The sequence below is a fragment of the Lampetra fluviatilis genome, chromosome 29 (assembly GCF_964198595.1).
Source record: "Lampetra fluviatilis chromosome 29, kcLamFluv1.1, whole genome shotgun sequence".
NCBI classification, from domain to species: domain Eukaryota; kingdom Metazoa; phylum Chordata; class Hyperoartia; order Petromyzontiformes; family Petromyzontidae; genus Lampetra; species Lampetra fluviatilis.
Window position 1 is genome coordinate 868,202 of NC_136303.1, and position 18,896 is coordinate 887,097.

Here is an 18,896-nt window from a genome sequence, read left to right on the forward strand (position 1 = left end):
GAAATAATAAAATAATAAAAAGAAAACATAATAAAATACAATTCTCACGACGTTTCGGCCACAACGCAAGCAGCCGTCCTCAGGTGAAGAACAGGTCTTTCGGAAAGACAGCGTCTGAATTTTCAGACGCTGTCTGAATTGCGTTGTGGCCGAAACGTCGTGAGAATTGTATTTTATTATGTTTTATTTTTATTATTTTATTATTTCCCTTCTACGTGACTTTACCGAAAGAACCAAGAAAATTCTCTTTGGTTTTTTCGGTAAAATCACGTAGGTTAAAAACGGAAAACGAAAACAAATAAATTAATTCACGACGTTTCGGAGGCAACACAAACCCCCGTCTTCAGGTGGAACAGTCACAGCAAAATTACTGTATCAAGTGCTCTGACTGTTCCACCTGAAGACGGGGGCTTGTGTTGCCTCCGAAACGTCGTAATTAAATTTATTTGCTTTCGTTTCCCGTTTTTTTTCACCTACGTGACTTTACCTAAAAAAACAAAGAGTATGGATCCTTGCAGTCACAAAAGCTTCAAATCTAGGATGTAAAACCATGCTTTTATTTTACCAGGTGAAACCTGCTGATTTATATAGCTCTGGCCACAATTGATAGCTTAATTAATTGGCTAGTCATCACGTGGAAATTTATAGCAGCCAAATATTCCAAACGCGTGTTTTCCAATGTGGAGGCAAAAACCAGAGGACCCGGAGAAAAAATCCACGTGACCATGGGGAGAGAAACATGAAAACTCCAAATATACAGCAGCAGGCGTCAGGGTCGCAATCAAACCCACGACCTCCTGCATATCAGGCGAGGGAGTCAACATCTCGCCACTGCGGCGAGTTGGCCGTCAGTACGCCACACTCTGTGAGCTGTTAGTTCCACGTTTCCCCCAACTACAGACGGCTAAATTCCACTGCCACCGTCGCCATAAACTATCAACAACCCCGTGCCTTCGCGGACGAAGGCCACCAAATTACCAAGCTGGCCTAAGTGGGCCCCCAGCTCAACGGCTTTCAACATCCCTGCTGTCACGGGGTTACCAATTATTGCCCCAAATGGCATCACTCCGTAATTTACAAACTGATGCCATAACATGCTTTGTGTAACACCATACGTGGACGCTGCTGCTGCTGCTGCGATATAATGGTTGAGAGTGCGCTGGACTGTCGCTCTCCCGGCGTGGCAGTTTAGATAGACACGGAGACAATTTCTTAAACTGCCCCCCCCCGCCCGCCTCTGTCTACCCAACAGTATAAATGGGTATGCCGCAGTGATTCGACAGGCAGGTTTGCATGCGGTGGTGGGGTAAAGTGTGGGTACTCTCGCTTCTTCGAAGATGCCTGGCAAGCGTGGAAGAGCAGGCGTGCCCAGAGTATATTGAGCTCTCTCTGGTGGAGACACTTCTGCCAGCAGTGGGTGTGAGCAGGTCATTGCAAGGGCTGCACCTCTGTCTTAAGAATTAAGATGTTCAAGGTCAAACTTGATTTTCTACCTAAATATATCCAAAAGATCAAGCATGCTATAGTTCATTACAAATCCAAATAAAAACCATTTACTTTATTACAAAATAGATGTAATAAAAATCTGTGCCCTAGTTTTTTTTTATGTAAACTCTTAGGAAATGTGCACATTTATGTTTCCATTGTTTCCGGAAAAAAAGGTAATGCTTTAAAACAAAATACATACCAAGCACCGTGTACGTACATTGAAAAACTTGCGAGTTTTAATATAATGTACACGCTACGCAATCATCGTCAATAGTCATCACTGCGTTTACAGGAACCAAATACGACGAAGCCAGCCGTTCAAACTGCTGCTGCACCCAAAGCGTTTACCATCGGCCACCCGATTCTTTAAACCCCAACGCCCCCCCCCCAAACCTCTCCCCGACTGTTGGCACGGCCCTCCAAATGGGGTCTCACCCAGGGGGCTCCACCCCACTGTCAAACAAAAGGGCCTCAGTTATGTTCCATAAAGAGCTTCCTCACACACACACACTGTACGCGAGTCGGGCACAACAGTCGGGGCATTATTCCCCCATCTGCTGCACTTTCCAATCTCTGTGAGCTTGGAGGCTGGCCCAAAAAAAAAAAACCTCCCACATGATTACATAATCACAAAACCGAACAACAACAAAAAGCTCCACCACCTATACAACTTATAAACCGATAAACAAAAAAATGTCAGAAAAACATTGGTTATGCCAGTTACACGGCATATTCAATAGGCGATACAAAGTAAAGCAATGTTTAGTGAGCAGTGTTCCTACTGTGGAGTTACGCAAGGCATTAGCGGCAGCATGCGCAACGTTCATCACATCCTGCCCCTCGGGAGAAAAAATAACTACTCAAATTCGCCACTCAATTAACAACAAAAGCGACTCGAATCTATACCACGTAATACAAAGAATATTCAAAAACCATCCAACACAAAGCAGAATGAAAGCGTTAACGGATCTGGGCAGGGCGGGCACACACGCGCGTCGTATTGCACATCGTATAAACAGCTTTACAGCTAAAGCAGACGTCCCCCCCCTCCACTGCATGGAGGGCAGCAGCAGCAGCACCATGACGAGCGCACGGCTAGGGGTGGGACGATACATCGGGGGTGGGTGGGTGGGGTTGGGGTGGAGCAATGCAATGTGGCTCGTTCGGCCTCGTCACGTATTCAAAAAGTGTGACGAATTAGCGATTGCATAACTTTTGGATCAAATGGTCCTTTCGGGGTTTTTTTTTTCGAGGATGATTTGATTGGTTGGCCTACGAAGTGGCCTTTGGTAAATCTGACGACCATCCCACCTCTAGTATACGTAAGAAATCGTCACACTACGGTGCTAAAAAACAAACGTTAAGGCATGACGTGCGTGCTTAGCAGCCTTCAATTAACTGGCTGGGGTGTTTACCCGGCATCGTTGTGTGGTCGAAGGAGAGGACTGACAGAGACGTGTTACCGGACGCTTGTTGCATGGAGCATGCCGTGAACATGCTCAGGCACACCCACGTGTGTTTCTGGATGAATAGTTAATGTAGGAGGCGGATGGGTGCTTAATTGGCCTAATGGGTCTGGCCGTGTAAACACATGGCTAATGTCATTGCCTGATGCGTTGGCCGGCTGGCCGGTTATCAGACCGGTCTGCTGGTTAGTAGACTGACTGGCTGGCGAATCACTGGCTGGTTAGCAGACTGGCTTTCTGTTTTGTGGACTGGTTGGCTGGTTACTTGACAGGCTGGATGGTTATCAAGCAGAGAGGCTGACAGGATAGTGGAAAGGCTGGCTGGTTAGCAGAGAGGCTGGCTGCAAAGTATGAGCTTCCCTGTAGCCAAATCACAAACTTGAGTGTAGCTTGCATTGAAAGCACGTGAAATGTTTGTTCTGCTACGAAAACATTCAATCAATCAACATGTTCGTCAACATGCATTTCTGTCCCAGTGAGGTCGGCCAGTGTTGTCCATCAGTGCAAGTGCCCCGTTGTCCCACAGGGCACTCCTCGGCACAATTACAACCCTGTCAATGTGTTACATTACTCGTTAAACGTGAGAGAGAAAAAATCCTGCATTCCCCAACACCTGACACAGTTACCGAAATCGGAGCGGATGTTTTTCAGTGTCAAGACCCGAATGTGCCCGACGTTTGAGTCTGATTGTACTGTGCGCCGTGATGCGGAGTTAACGGGTTCACGACGGGACGGACGTCCCTTCACTTGAGCGCGAGCGGCGAGTCGGGCAGGGTGAGGCGCAGCTTGCCCGTGTCGAACGCCGCGTCGGCCCGGGCGCCACCCCGGCCCGCTTCCTCCGCCTCCGCCCGCTGCTCGCTCCACCACCGCTGCTTGAAGCGCAGCTTCAGCGGCATCGTGGCGCTCCCGAGGGGCGTGCGAGGGTCGCGCGCGTCCAGGGACGACGGGAGGGGCGCGTCGGGGGACGGCGTCGGCGGCCGCGGGGCCGCGGCGGGCGGGGGGGCGCCGTAGGGGGAGGGCGGCGACGGGCGGGGGGAGCTGGGCTCCGAGCGTTGCCGGCCCCCGTCCGGGTAAGCTTCGGCTTGCCTCGGTCTCCACGCGGACTTCCGTTCGCCCGTCGCCGAACCGGCGCCGTGGCGGTCGTCCGCCGCGTCCATGTCCACGTCGTCGGCGTCCTCCGCCTCCGTCTTCACTTCGGTCGCCGTCTCCGTTTTGACGCGGAGTGCCGAGGGGTGGCCGTTGCTCGCCGGGTAGGCGTCCGCGTCGGAATGCCGGTGGCCCGCGCCGTAGCACCTGTACGCGTTGTCCGCGCGCGGCGGCTCGTCCTCGCCCGCGCTCTGCCGGCCCTTCCTTCCCGGAGGGGGCGCCTGCAGCTTCAGGGTGACGCTGGGGACGTTGCCGCCACCGCCGCCGCCACCGCCGCCGTTGCCGCCGCCGCCGCTGCCGACGCCGTTGCCGACGCCGTTGCCGACGCCCCCGCGCGGCGCGCGAAGGTCATCGCCGTAGAGACGCTCGTGGCTCACGAGACGGAGGTCGTCGTGGATACGGAGGTCGTCGTCCCGGAGACGCAGGTCGTCGTCCCGGAGACGCAGGTGCGCGTGCGGGCGGGGGAGCGGCACGCGCGGGCTCAGGTGGTAGTTGTACACCGAGCGGCTCTGCGCCTCCAAGTACCTCCGCATGTCGTCGGGGTTGAACGAGAAGTGCGTGGGCCCGCCGAACGCGGGGCTCCAGGACGGCGAGGGGGTGAAGTTAAAGTGGCTGGGGGTGAGGGAGATGGCGGGCGAAAATCCGGGAGAGAACGGAGGCTGGGGGCTGGCGAGAGGGGAGGCCCCGGGGTAGAGCAGCGGGTAGGCACGCGCGGGGTGGGCGTGGGGCCCGCGGGTGATCACAGAGCACTTGGTGGAGGCCGAGTCGTCGGCGGGCCCCCCGGGAGGCAGGAACGGGTGTTGGTGTGGAGCCGGACCGGGGCCCGGGTCGGAACCATCACCCCCGCCTCCTTCCAGCGGGGGGAAGTAAAAGTGGCTGATGATCGCCGGCACAGGAGGGGCGCTGGCTGGGACGGGGCCCACTGCACGGACACAACGGGAAGAGAGAGAACACGAAATGAGCGACATCCAACAGCGCAGGACAGCGCAACAATTTGCTTTCGGACTGCGCAACGTTCTGATTTTAGTCGAAAACAATAAAAGTTCAACTATTTTTATTTTACAAGACCCACTGAGCTATATAGCTCCAAACGTGGAGGGAAAACCCGGAGAAAAACCACACGACCACAGGGACGTAAGACATGCAAACTCCAAATGTACAGCAGCAGGCGTCAGGGTCAGAATCGAACCCACGACCTCCTGTATACCAGGCGAGGTAGTTAACATCTCGCCACCGTGGCACAGGCCAAACACTACCACCATCGTCGCTGTCATCATCGTCGCTGTCATCATGTGATGATGCTGTGGCAACACGTCGCTCTTCGTCACAAATCACAGCATTGTGCACAGCAAGGTACAATTGTTGATAAAGATGTTTTCTAGTTTTTATCGCAATGTCAGTGCTTGACCACTAAGTAGCAACGCCTCCTCCAGCCAGTGTTGCACTACAAATGCCATTTCCGCTTCAACTCACAACGATGCCTTCTGCGAGTGTGCGAGTTTTGGCGTGAAAAATGCTAATTCTAAGTGCCCCTATTATTATATTAATGAGAGTAGAAGGTTACCCAGGAAAACCTCAATGAGTCTCAATACTCCCATTAAGGAGGGGTACCTTCTTGGGATGTTTGGCCAATTTCTTTGCGAGTGAAAACGATGACGTTGATGTCGTACAATAACCATGCCATGTTGTGACCCATGAATAACTTTTTCAATGCAATAATGAACAACGGGTATTGATTTACAACTTCCATCGCCGAGCTAGTTGAGCGTAATTATTATTTTGCTAGAAAATCAAGTGGTTTTACAAATATTAAATGCAGGACGATTACCAGGACATAACAATACATGTTCTCAAAATGGATGATACGACTACCGCGGACCTCACATCGTACGGTATTCTCAGCGTCGCCAAATCGCAGAAAACCCTCTCCTACCAACACCGCCTGCCTGTATCAGTTCTCTCATCAGAGTGGAACGGCGTTCACTAACCTCCGGACAATGACAGGAATGGCAGTTCAAGGCAATGCCCTCTCGACAGGCACGGTGCACAACAACAGGGGTGGATAACAATAAAAGATAAAAACGGACACAAGTGCACCGCTGTTATTTACGCTGCGCCTACGACCACCACATCGCTCACAGCGTGCTCCATCCCGTCAGACCTCCGAAGCCAAGCAGGGGTTTGAGCCTGGATCGTCCTTGGATGGATGGGCGACCGTCGCGGTCAAACGGGCTTCTGTTGCTGCAGGGCTTGCAAGGCGGTGGACAGAAGGCAATGCAGCGAAACCCGTTGTTGTACTGCACTGCTATGCACTCAATTATTTGTGCCCTGCCTTCACCAGCTCACGTTAACCAGCGTGGTGAAGTATGGCTAAATTACTGCCATCACCGGAATAGCGTCAGGAGGCCTTCATCCAGCGGTGGACTGACATTTAAGTCGTGAATTTATGCTTTGCTTTTTGCAGGGCCTTATTGACGTCATAAACAATTAAGAAAAATCACGCAAATGCAATGCTACCTTCCAAGCCACACTATGAGAGATGACGTCACAGACAAAGGCGTCATGGGGAGGAGAGGCACTTGTACATTTCCCGCTATTTTTTTGTATTATCGCCATAGGGTAACCTATATAGATCAATGGCAATTATGTGATCATTAGGGCCAGTTTTCTCGAGAGCAATTAATTATCCCATATTACAGACAGACAGGAGAGAGCCAATACACAAAAACTTTCAACCTTAGTTTGAAAGCCTTAAAATTACTTTTTCACCAAAAATTAGGGCCCACATTCATAATTGTCTCGTACAATGCACACGCTTCAATAAATTGTGACTTTTGGTGCTGAAGCTGTGGAGGAGCATTTCTATTCCGCACAATAGTTTAGTCTCCCGACTCTCTGGGCCGAGGCTCACGCAGGCACTTATAATAATTGGACCCTTGCCGAGCGTGCAGAGAGCATTGCGCTCAAGCCCACGGGCCGGCTGGAACAATGTCACGTACCGCCACTCAGCAGAGCGGCGTGTCCCGCACGCTTTATTGTCTGTTTTTCCAGGAAATCTACCGCGTAGGTTTTAGCGGTCGAGCTGTATGGCCCTCCCCTTTGTGCTTTCGGGTTGTACCGCGTACAGAGCGTCGTGCGGCACGACGTCCAACGTTTCGCTCTACGTACTGCTGGCAGATTCTTCGGAACTGAATTCATTTACGCTGCTGTAATTATGCACTCCCCAGAAGGCTGTGCGGCTGGTGAGATGTGTCAACAATGCTCTTATTTCTAGATTTGAAGCTTTCGTGACTGCAAGGATTCATATTCTTAGGTTTTTTCGGTAAAGTCACGTAGGTAAACATTACTTTCATTAATTTAAATGTTTTACCTACGTGACTTTACCGAAAAAACCTAAGAATATAATGCTCTTATTCTTTTATGTAGAGGCACAGATATTTGGAAGGTGTATTGTCCCGCTTCGTATTACCTATCATCACCCAGAAATGTCTGTCCGTGCCGTGCGTGACGTCACTCCACGAGGCCCACCCCCCCCGTGTGACATCACTCCACATGAGGCCCACCCCCCCCTCATTAATATTCATGAGTGGGTGGATTTTTACACTAACGCAGAGGAAGGTCGAGCTGAATTAAATAATTTATCACGCCAAGTCGCTTAAAATATGACGTTTCTTTACAGAGAGTGATGCTAAAAAATAAATCTACACAGCACAGTGCTACATCCGTGCGTGACGTCACTCCAAAAGAGCCCCCCCCACCCCCTTCATTAATATTCATGCCCACGTGAAAATTTACACTTACGCACAAGGTCGCGCACTCCACATGCTGCACTCCTCCCCTCATTAATAATCATTAGCAGGTGACGTCACTCCACGTGGGGCAACCCCCCCCCCCCCTCATTAATAACCATGAGTTGAACAATTTTCTTATTGAATATTTCAGATTTACTGCAATATGCACCCGTCCTTGGACGGGCAAAAAAGCTAGTTTTTATTTCTTGGTCGTGAATGATTATGCTATGTCATTTATATTGGATCTGGAAAAGAAATCAAATTAATGTGTTGAGCAAACGATCAACTCTACATCTGGAAACGATTACCTCTACAGCTGGAAAACAAGGCCCCCTTCCTTAATACCATCAAAAAGAGGAGACTGCAATGGTTTGGCCGTTTCATGAGGAGGAGCAGCAACCTCACGAAAAGAGTACGTCAGCAGGGAGCGGCTGAAGGAAAGAGAGAGGAAGACAAGAGAATCCGCCAAGCGGTGGACTGGAGTAACTCTACCCGAGCTGCGACTCCACAAGTCCCGAGACCGCACACGCTGGGGGGAAACGGACAGCCGAGTCATCATGAAGGGCACCCCGACGATCGGATCTGTCCCGGGAATATCAGTCGGAGTGGTCAAACTGGGGTCACCTTCATAAAAGTTATCGGGACCCCCACGTTAGAGACTGACATACGGACGAATTAAGACAACGCTTCCCAACTAAGTTCCCGGTGATGCGGAGCCAAACGTCGCGGCAAGATTTTCCGAACAAACCGCGCCGCCTCAACCGGAAGGCATGTCGGAGGAGTTGCTTTCGCTCGCTCACTCACCCTTGTTCCGCGGATCCACCCCGCCGTAGTTTGAGAGCACCAGCTTGTTGACGTTGAACTTGTAGGTGTAGCGCTTGCCCTTGGTCTTGTACAGAATCCTTTTGTTGTAGTAATACCTGTGGGCGCGTTTTACGCAACTGTTAGATCGGCGGTAACGATCGACAATCACTCTCCTCTACCGAATTGGAACCTCCCATTCGCGGCTGAATGATTTTGCTTTAAAAATATGATTCCGTGAATTTAATATACGAGCAAGTTCACATTTAAATCATTTGTGAACCATGTTGGTCTAAATATCAGGAATGCACCCAATCTCATCAATCTCAGACGCTAAGCAGCAGGCCTATAGCCAGCATAGCACTCAAACAGGTGACCGCCAAGTACAAACACAGATAGTCATCATGGCAGCGGGGTTGGGTGGTGACGGCAGCAGAATGCACGGTACTTTTATGCTCCAACGTTTGTTCCCACTGCCTGCACCAACGGGCACCGACCAGTGTGGTAATGTCTGGTCAATCAACCCCCAAGACCCGCACCGACCAGCGTTGTAAGGTACGGTCAAACAGCCGGCAATAACCAGAGTCGTAAGGTACATTTAACCCCCCCACGACTCGCACTGCATGGGGATGCCCTCATCCCGCAATAGGCTGACACAAGTTAAAACGATTCTTAAAGGAAACAATTCCCCACTGATTATCCGTTAGATTGTTTGACTTCATCGGATAATGTGAAAATAGCTTGGGGAAGAAAAAAAGTTCCACCTCTGTTGCCATGTGTGCCACTGGACAAGAAGTGATAGCTGAGGGATTGGTGACCTCATGGCCACGTCACACTGGGTGGGGGGGACTTGTTGGGGTTTCCCACCTTCAGGAGGCGGTTGGAATGTGGGGGGCTGGCTGCCACTTTTAAAGGGGGCCCCAAGTAATCGACCACAAACAAAAATTGTTCTCAACGTATCGGTGCGGCTCTCGTGAAACGACTCTTTATCCGGCGCGTACACAGCGTGTCTGTGCATGCCCCCCCCCTCCTCTCTCTCCTTCACGGACGCGAGCGTACCGCAGCGCGCGGCTCAGCTTGTCGTAGTTCATGTGCGGCTTGCACTTGCGCGCTCCCCAAAGCCGTGCCACCTCCTCGGGGTTCTTGATGATAAACTCGCCGCAGTCGCCCTGCCACGCGATGACGTGCCGGAACTCGCGCTTGCCCAGCAGCTCCAGGATGAAGTGCCACAGCTGCACTTGCCGACAACCAGGACTCAGGTCCACGCGCTCCAGCCCCGGCGAGTCTAAACACATGTTGGGGGGTAAGAGGTGGGGGGGGGGGCGGCATTGTTAGGCTTGGCCAACATTCCACTCTCGGCATCGTGGGTTTATTAAACGCTCTGCCGACCACCAGACACTGGTCAAAAGCCTATCACCACTCAAAGACAGTGTAAATACGCAAGGCGACTGAATGTTTCGTTGCTGTGGCAGCTACACTCGGTACTCAGGAAGAAAAAATCAGGGAAGGAAAATGACGCATGAGCATGACTTCTGTAATGATTCCCGACCTGTATTTATCCTCGAGGGATCATCAAAGTGTTAAGTCTCAAGGATTACCCTTGAGACACACAGTTTTTCACAATTTTGAGAGTCTCCAAACCGTACAATGGATTTACTTGTAAATAATTACACTTAACTCTCGGTCCAACTTATTGCAGTGCGCTCGCAGCTCCTGCCAATGGTTCAGGTCTTATGTAATAGTCAACTCCACAAGTTTAATATTTTCTTATAGCCTGTCTATGAAGAACGGCCACTACCCAAAATGTCTCCGTTATTATATTTTTTCCTTTTATAAGAATTTCAACATCCAGGCAGTGTTATCGATTCATCACTCGAGCTTTTTTTCAACAGAAATGAAATACTAGCATCGAGTTGTGTTGCTAATAGGAACTTGCCCTATAGGAAACCAGCCAAATTGATTAAAAGAGGTTACCCAAATCCTGGCAACAAAATTACCACCGCTAAAACGGATAAGCCTTATTGGCCAGAGCAATGACATTACACATCACAAGTTCATCTCCACCCCCCTCCCACTATCTACCCACCCTGTGGCGTTATTTCCAACACGCCCATGAACAACTACTACTCATTTTACTTTACAGCCTTTGTCAATTACTACTGGACTAAGTCCCCCCCCCCACTGCCGACCCAGTTGTGGGGGGTTGTTTGACCATAGTTCATCAGCTTTGGCCGAGAATTCAACTCAGGTAGCAGTGTCCATAGCAGCGTGCCAACTAGTCCACCACCGCTCACATTAACAATTCCAACGCTCTTAACAAATGGTTTCCGATTCTGGCAATTGTAGGGCCTAGTTACATCATGCATCCCCACAGACAAACTATTCAGTGCATGGTGCACAACATTTTTACACGGTTATTTGCATTTTTAGGCCTGGCCACGCATTCATCCGGCAGTGGCTTGATCGTGGCTGATGATGTTTATCATTCCCAGCGTGAGACTGCAATTGCTGCTTTGCACGGAGTCACTTGAGGCCCACTAGATGGCAGTGAATATGTACCATGTCATTGGCCAGGTGGGTCTTACACATTAAAAAAGATGGCTTACCAGAGATTTCCAGGACACAGGGCTGTACCACTAATTAGAAGGTACATTGGGATGAATCACCAGCTCAAAGGAAGTCGGGCTGTACCACTGATGAACAAATACACAGGGATGTCCAACGTTACTATAAACATTATGTAACTAAGTACGGTAACATTATTGAAATGAAAGTATTGTTCTGCATTGTGCTAAGCAGTATGTCACGAAGTTCAGGAACAGCTATGTATTGAATTTAGCGGAAGCCACGTAGTAGTCATTAACTAATCCTACAGTTGTGCACGTCAGGGATGATCACACTTTCAAATTACTGTCATCAAGTTTGTGAGTTTCGTGTTTGTTTCGGCCTGTTTGCGCTCTCCGATAGGCGTCATATTTGATTACACAATCTGTAACGGGAAGCTTTCATGTTCAAGTTTACAATGAACTCGGCGTAAACATCGACGGGTTCTCGTTACACTGAACGCCTGTCTGCATTTTACCCTGTCAGAAAGTTCGATTTATTTTCTTCCTCTTTCAAATGTTAACATTTGAAATGGGTTTTTACTGATTATGATGTAATGTACAGCCCTGTATCGATCCACTGCTAGATGAAGGCTTCCCCACACCATCGCGGTCACGGGGGTTGTTAGTTGTTGGATCATACTTCACGTCTTGTCAGTGAGGTTTGGCCAAGGTAGTGGGTGGGGGAAGGACGGGACTCACCACTGGACAATAGCCGGGGGGCCAGGCATCGAACTCAGGTCGCTGGGTTCATAGCGCAGCGCGTGAAACCAACGCAACCACTGCTCCAGCCTTACCGACTGTGGGTGGCCATTCATGCCACGTTTACAGAACTGTACTGTACGCAATTCTAGTACTGTACTGTACACCAAATCGCCCCGCATTCCTCAAAACTCGGAAACGGGCGAGTCTGGGACAGTGCTTGGAGGAAGATCACCACGCGCAAAAGACCGGTGTAATCATTGGCATTGCGGATTTACCCGTACCAACCAGAGTGGGAAAGTACGGTCGAATATCTCAAGTGGCCTGCAAGGCCCTCATCCAGTGGTGGATTGACAAAAACAGGCCGTGCGTGTACGTACGTGTATGACAGATGGCTGCACATGGGTTCAGGAGGACAGCAGAGACACCATGCCAGGACTTTTAAACGAACCTTGGACTGAGTGAACTCCCTCCAAATGCTCTTCCGTGCAATCACCCCGTGGCACTGAGAAATGGACTGACTTTTACCAAACCAACCTTGGACCTTTGCGCCTGCCTTGCCATTGTATAATTAACCCCCCTGCCATTGTATAATTGTAATTAAGCCATATTGTATAACTGTAGTTAACCAGCACACGCATAGTGTGTGGCACCAGTTGGGATTCATGACTGTACAATAATGACTTGCAAACACCAGGACGGAAAACCATGGAACATACTATATTTGCATTGCTTGTTCTTAACTGCTAGGTAATAAGTTAGTTAACAACCCAGCTAATGTACACATGGCCACATAGTAATGATGTCTGTGTGTGCCTAAATGACATTCAGACATCTATGACAATCAGGCCATAGTCAGCACGACTCTGGTATTCAAACACTTAACCTACACACAGCACATGTATATAAATATAAATCAATACCACTTGCTGTATGCCACTAGTTCTGTCGCGTGATAGTATAGGCGACCAGGAGATAATTTAATCCAGGTCTGTCCTGGAAAGCAACGCAGAAAACATGTTCACACCCAGCAGACCACATCCAGTCCACCTCAGGCTATGGCTGTGGCTACTACTCATCATCACATGTCACCTACTCCAGTCTACCAGCGACCCGGAAATATTGAGAAATGAAACCGTGTTGGTAACCAATTGATAATTAGCACATTCCTCTGACAATGTCGCCGTGTGTTGTGTCAAACACACGGCGAGTGTCACACTCGCCGTGTGTTGTGTCAAACACACGGCGAGTGTCACACTCGCCAATGATAGCACGGTGATGCGGGTTCTTTAGCCGGGGCCCGGCCAATCAATAAAGATGGTCAGCTGATAGGTCCCTGTGTAACACGACTATCACAGCTTGTCATTTCACAATGGCTTCTACAAGCGGCCAGCCAGACAGCATCACGGAGTTCCTTCCTCGCATTCACCAACACCACCCACGAGACCGCTCGAGACACGACGCGCCGAGTTCTGATCGCCTAATGCCTTTAATCGCGCTTTAACTCTCGGCTTCTGGGTAGAGGTTAGAGTTAAGGTCGTGGGGTCCACCCCGCCGCGCAATGTCACTTCCACGCAGAGCCAAGGCGCCGTGCCCTCCTCCTCCTCGCTCGCCACGTGTTCCTGGCACTCATGGCTGTCAAGTTTGGGGGTCGTGAATACGGTTAGGTTTTACCATTCGGCGCTAAGGGAGGCGGCAGACGGTAAATAAAAAATAATTACAATACACAGCCCCCTTTGTCAAGCAGCTGCTGGATGAGGGCCTCACCACACTGTGCTGGTAATGGGGGGGCAGGGGTGGTTGTTTGTCCATACTTCTCCACGCTGGTCAGCGTGGCTTGATGAATATCGCCTGTGAGTTGCAGCGTCAGCAGGGCAGGGTGGGGTGGGGATGGTGTGCGTTTTGGGAGGTCGTGCTTTTACGAGTTTTTGCGAGTTGTCAGGACGGAGTGGGGGAAGGGGGCTTTAGTGTGCTCGGTGGTGGTGGGTTGTAGGGCGCGGTGCACAGTTATGGCCGTCAACTTCGTGAGATGAGCAGTGTGTTCGCGTGTGATGATGATGATGGGGCGCTATTGCGTGTGTCACACGTGCAACGCGTGTGTGCGTGTGTGTGGCGGCAGTGTCGCTTGTAGTGATTGTCCGTGCCGATGGTACCAACTGCATACAACACAACCAGCGCCACAGAATATGCCGAAGTGCAGCGTGTTTTTCCAGCCATGTGTGGCTGCCACTTAGGTGGCTTTCCGATGCGTGATACATTAACCATGCCACTATTATACGTAGAGTAACTGTACTTACCTTACTGTACCTAAAGAAACGCGATACGATACTGTAAGCAGTGACTAAGCACAGTAAGGGCACGATTAAACTTGCATTAACCTGTACCGGTCATGTAATTGTCAGGGTAGAAGCCACTCAAACCATTCACCACAGACTTACACAGCATCATGCAAATGAGGGATGAACGTATGGTGTGTTAAGCGAGTGTTGTTTCAGTCTGTTTACATTCTCCGATAGACATGATAATTCGCGACCCAATTTGTAGCATATGTTCAAGATTACAAATAACACAACTAATTAAAAAAACGTTTTTTTTAACCTTTCGCCTGTAAGAAGTTTACCAAAGCAGTATGCCACTGTGAAGCTCTCTCACATAGACATTCACAGTCGAGTAATCCACTCTACAGGCACGATGCTAGGGTCCTGTTGAAACAACTGCCCAGTTAGTCCATGGGCTAGCGAAACAATTAATGCAGTGCCACCGAATGTAACAAAGCTCTAAATACATTGGAGCAACTCAAGTGATTCAATATAAGGTGGGACAAGTGAAAAATCTGGTCTCGGCTCTAGAACTAAGTCTGCCGGTGTTTGAGCAGAGTTTTCAATTAGTCGAGAACGCGAGTTCTGACACCTCCGATTAGCACGCTTGGCTACGTACGGTGAGAAAGAAGTTCAACATCCATACAAACGAATCAAACACACGGGACACCGACTAAAGATGAAACTAAAGCTCAAGAGCGCACAAAGAATCATGCAGAGGGACAGGCATACTTGGAATTACACCCAGATATAAAACGTGACGGGATGAGGTCAACCACCACGGGCGATGGCGTTAAGAGGTCAGTCTGACCGCGTGGAGGGATGGCGACAGAGTGTAAGAGGCCTTCATCCAGCAGTGGATGTGGTGGTAATGGCTGCTGCTGACGTCGATGATGATGGATCTATAAGCGTGTGGGACCGGTTGACTAAAGGATCTCCGTGGCGTGTGGAGGCGTGTGCAAGGCCAACGCATTGTTTTCGAGAGAGGTTTATGTGTGTTCGTGTGTGATGGCCGAGAAGTGAAGGCACGCCCCTTCAAGGAAGCGGGGCCTCCGCGTGGTGCGGCGTTAAAGGTCGCAGGGCCCTGCTGCCTTAAGAACTCAAAAGGGAATGATTGTTGCGCGAGATTTGGGGGCTTTTTCGGTCATCCCCAGCGACAAAGTCTTGTCAAAGCGACAACAGCCGAGCGACGTTCTGCAACGAGGGCGTGATGCAGATTTAGAAGGGTTCGCGAGGTATTTGCATTCGGGATCGTGCATTGGTTAACTTTGTTTAACACTGTACCAGGTCAATTATCCTGCAACGAATTAGTAAGGTCGTCCCCGTATCTGGTGTCATTTTGAGGTTCATTTTGACAACTTTCCACGTTCAGGAGTTGGAAACCTTTGCAGTGCTGCAAGCGATTTGTCTCCAGAGGAATGAAGGGGGGGGCTCTGATAATTACGATAGTAACGAGAACAAAGACGAGTGTCGACCTTAGTGTAGAGTCAAACGTGTACTACTCGGTGTGGTAGCTACAGCGTAATCATTGGTCCCTTCTGTAGGTAAACGTAACAAGCTGTCGTGTGGACGCTAATCAAAGCCACATGACCTTAGGGGGCCACATTGCAGTAAACCTAAAATCCCGAGCACCCACTAAAGGTTGCCCATCCAACACGAACTGGAATGTTGTGTTTAAAGAGTTCTGCAACACTTGCAAGCATTCCTGTGGCCCAGGAGCACACACGCACATACACGAGAGAAACACACACGCCACACACCAGATATACACACACACACGCCACACACCAGAGATACACACACACACGCCACACACCAGAGATACACACACACACATACACGAGAGAAACACACACGCCACACACCAGATATACACACACACACGCCACACAGAGATACACACACACACGCCTACACACCAGAGATACACACACAAACGCCTACACACCAGAGATACACACACACGCCTACACACCAGAGATACACACACACACGCCACACACCAGAGATACACACACACGCCACACACCAGAGATACACACACACACGCCACACACCAGAGATACACACACACACACACGCCACACACCAGAGATACACACACACACGCCACACACCAGAGATACACACACACACGCCACACACCAGAGATACACACACACACGCCACACACCAGAGATACACACACGCCACACACCAGAGATACACACCAGAGATACACACACACGCCACACACCAGAGATACACACACACGCCACACACCAGAGATACACACACCAGAGATACACACACACGCCACACACCAGAGATACACACACCAGAGATACACACACGCCACACACCAGAGATACACACACGCCACACACCAGAGATACACACGCTCCAGAGATACACACATACACCAGAGATACACACACATACACCCAAGATACACACACACACCACACACGAGAAATACACACACGACACACACGCCACACACCAGAGATACACACACACGCACCAGAGATACACACACACACGCCACACACGAGAAATACACACGCACGCACACACATGAGATAGGGTCTCGCACACACTCGAAATGAGTACACACACACAAGATAGGGGCACACACGCGATATAGAAACAGATACACGCAAGAGATAAAATAATGGGGTACACACGCACGAGATATCATGGGATACAGTACTCACAGCACAGACATTACATACGTGGATTGTACATGACTCGCTCACATGGGCTAGACGGACACACGATCGACTAAAAACCCACGTGAGATCATGAAGACAATGGATAGAGCGATAAATAAGAGCTGGACAGGGTAGCCACACATGTGCTAGTCGGACAGGATGCGCAGAGTAAACACACGAATCAGGATTGACAAACACGAGATATACATCATACACATGGGATAGACGAGACAAATGGAACAGACAGATTTACTTGGGATAAGCTGCACACAAGGAAGAGACATGATCAAGACAGACACACACACATGCACCAGACACAGACAGAAAGTACACACACACGCGGCAGAGAGACACGCGTGAGCTAGATAGACACATGTGGCACATGCACGCACACCGAATAAGCAGGAGACAGGAATGACACATGCAAACATGAACTACACACATGAGCCAGACACACACAACGTACCTAAACACTCATATATATGGAGACATATATACATACACACAGGGCAGACATACACACACAAGGCAGATATACAAAGAAATATACACAGGGCAGACACACAGAGGGTACACACACATAGGGCAGATAGACACCCATAGGGCAGATAGACACACACAGCACATACAAACACAGGGTAGACAAACATACAGACCAGACAGAGACACACACAGGCCATACACACTGGGCAGACACACACACATGGGAGACAGGCGCACACACAGCAGGACATGATAAACACACACAGGGCAGACACACACACACTGGACACACACACACACATTGACCAGACACATACACACGGGACACACACACACGGGACACACACATTGGCAGACACACACACACAGGGCAGACACACACACACGGGACACACACACATTGGCAGACACACACACACGGGACACACACACGACACACACACACGACACACACACACATTGTCCAGACACACACACACGGGACACACACACATTGTCCAGACACACACACATATTGTCCAGACACACACACACACATTGTCCAGACACACACACACGGGACACACACACATTATCCAGACACACACACATTGTCCAGACACACACACATTGTCCAGACACACACACACGACACACACACACACACATTGGCCAGACACACACACACGGGACACACACACACACACTGGCCAGACACACACACGACACACACACACATTGTCCAGACACACACACACATTGTCCAGACACACACACACACACACATTGGCCAGACACACACACACACACATTGGCCAGACACACACACACACATTGGCCAGACACACACACACGGGGGACACACACACGGGACACACAGACACACGGGACACACACACATTGGCAGACACACGACACACACACATTGGCCAGACACACATGGGCTTGCGGCGTCGCTCACGCGAGACGCGTGGCCGTGGGGGGGTAGGAGGATGAGGGGGGGGTAGGAGGATGAGGGGGGGGTAGGAGGAGGACGAGGGGGGGGAGGGGCGGGAAAGCTCGGCCAGGAAATCCGCGTCGCGGCGAAAACAGGAACCGTGACGTCACACAGACATTAGCGAGGGGGGGGGGCGCGGGGGATTAGAGGGGGGGCAGCGAGTGTGGTGGTGGGGGTGGGGGGGCAGTGGTGGTGGTGGGGGGCGACTTGGGAGCGAGGATCGGCGTCTACGGCGGAGTCGGCGACGGCGCGAGAGAGAGGAAAGCCCTCGGCCCTCTGGCACCAAACTCGTCAAATGCCTCCCCGGGCACGATGCGGTGGGGCGAGTTGATGGACACCGAACGGGGGGGGGGGTGGACGCGCCGAGGGGATGGCCACCACTTAGATGGGGCCGACAGACGGGACTCGCCGCAGACGCTGGCTACACAG

At 50.5% G+C, this 18,896-nt stretch overlaps 1 protein-coding gene across 2 annotated transcripts in view; it reads right to left on the reverse strand.

The window, feature by feature from the left end:
• Nucleotides 1–365: 365 nt before the first annotated feature.
• ERF (ETS2 repressor factor) overlaps nt 366–18,896 on the reverse strand; it is a 33,495-nt gene continuing 14,964 nt past the window's right edge. For both annotated transcript variants that reach the window (XM_078869945.1, XM_078869944.1), the window contains 3 exons: nt 9,752–9,977; nt 8,696–8,811; nt 366–5,022 (listed from right to left, as the gene is read on the reverse strand). In XM_078869945.1, the coding sequence (XP_078726071.1) occupies nt 3,698–5,022; nt 8,696–8,811; nt 9,752–9,977 (1,667 nt within the window). In that variant the 3' untranslated portion in view covers nt 366–3,697. The remainder of the gene's footprint in view (nt 5,023–8,695; nt 8,812–9,751; nt 9,978–18,896) is intronic.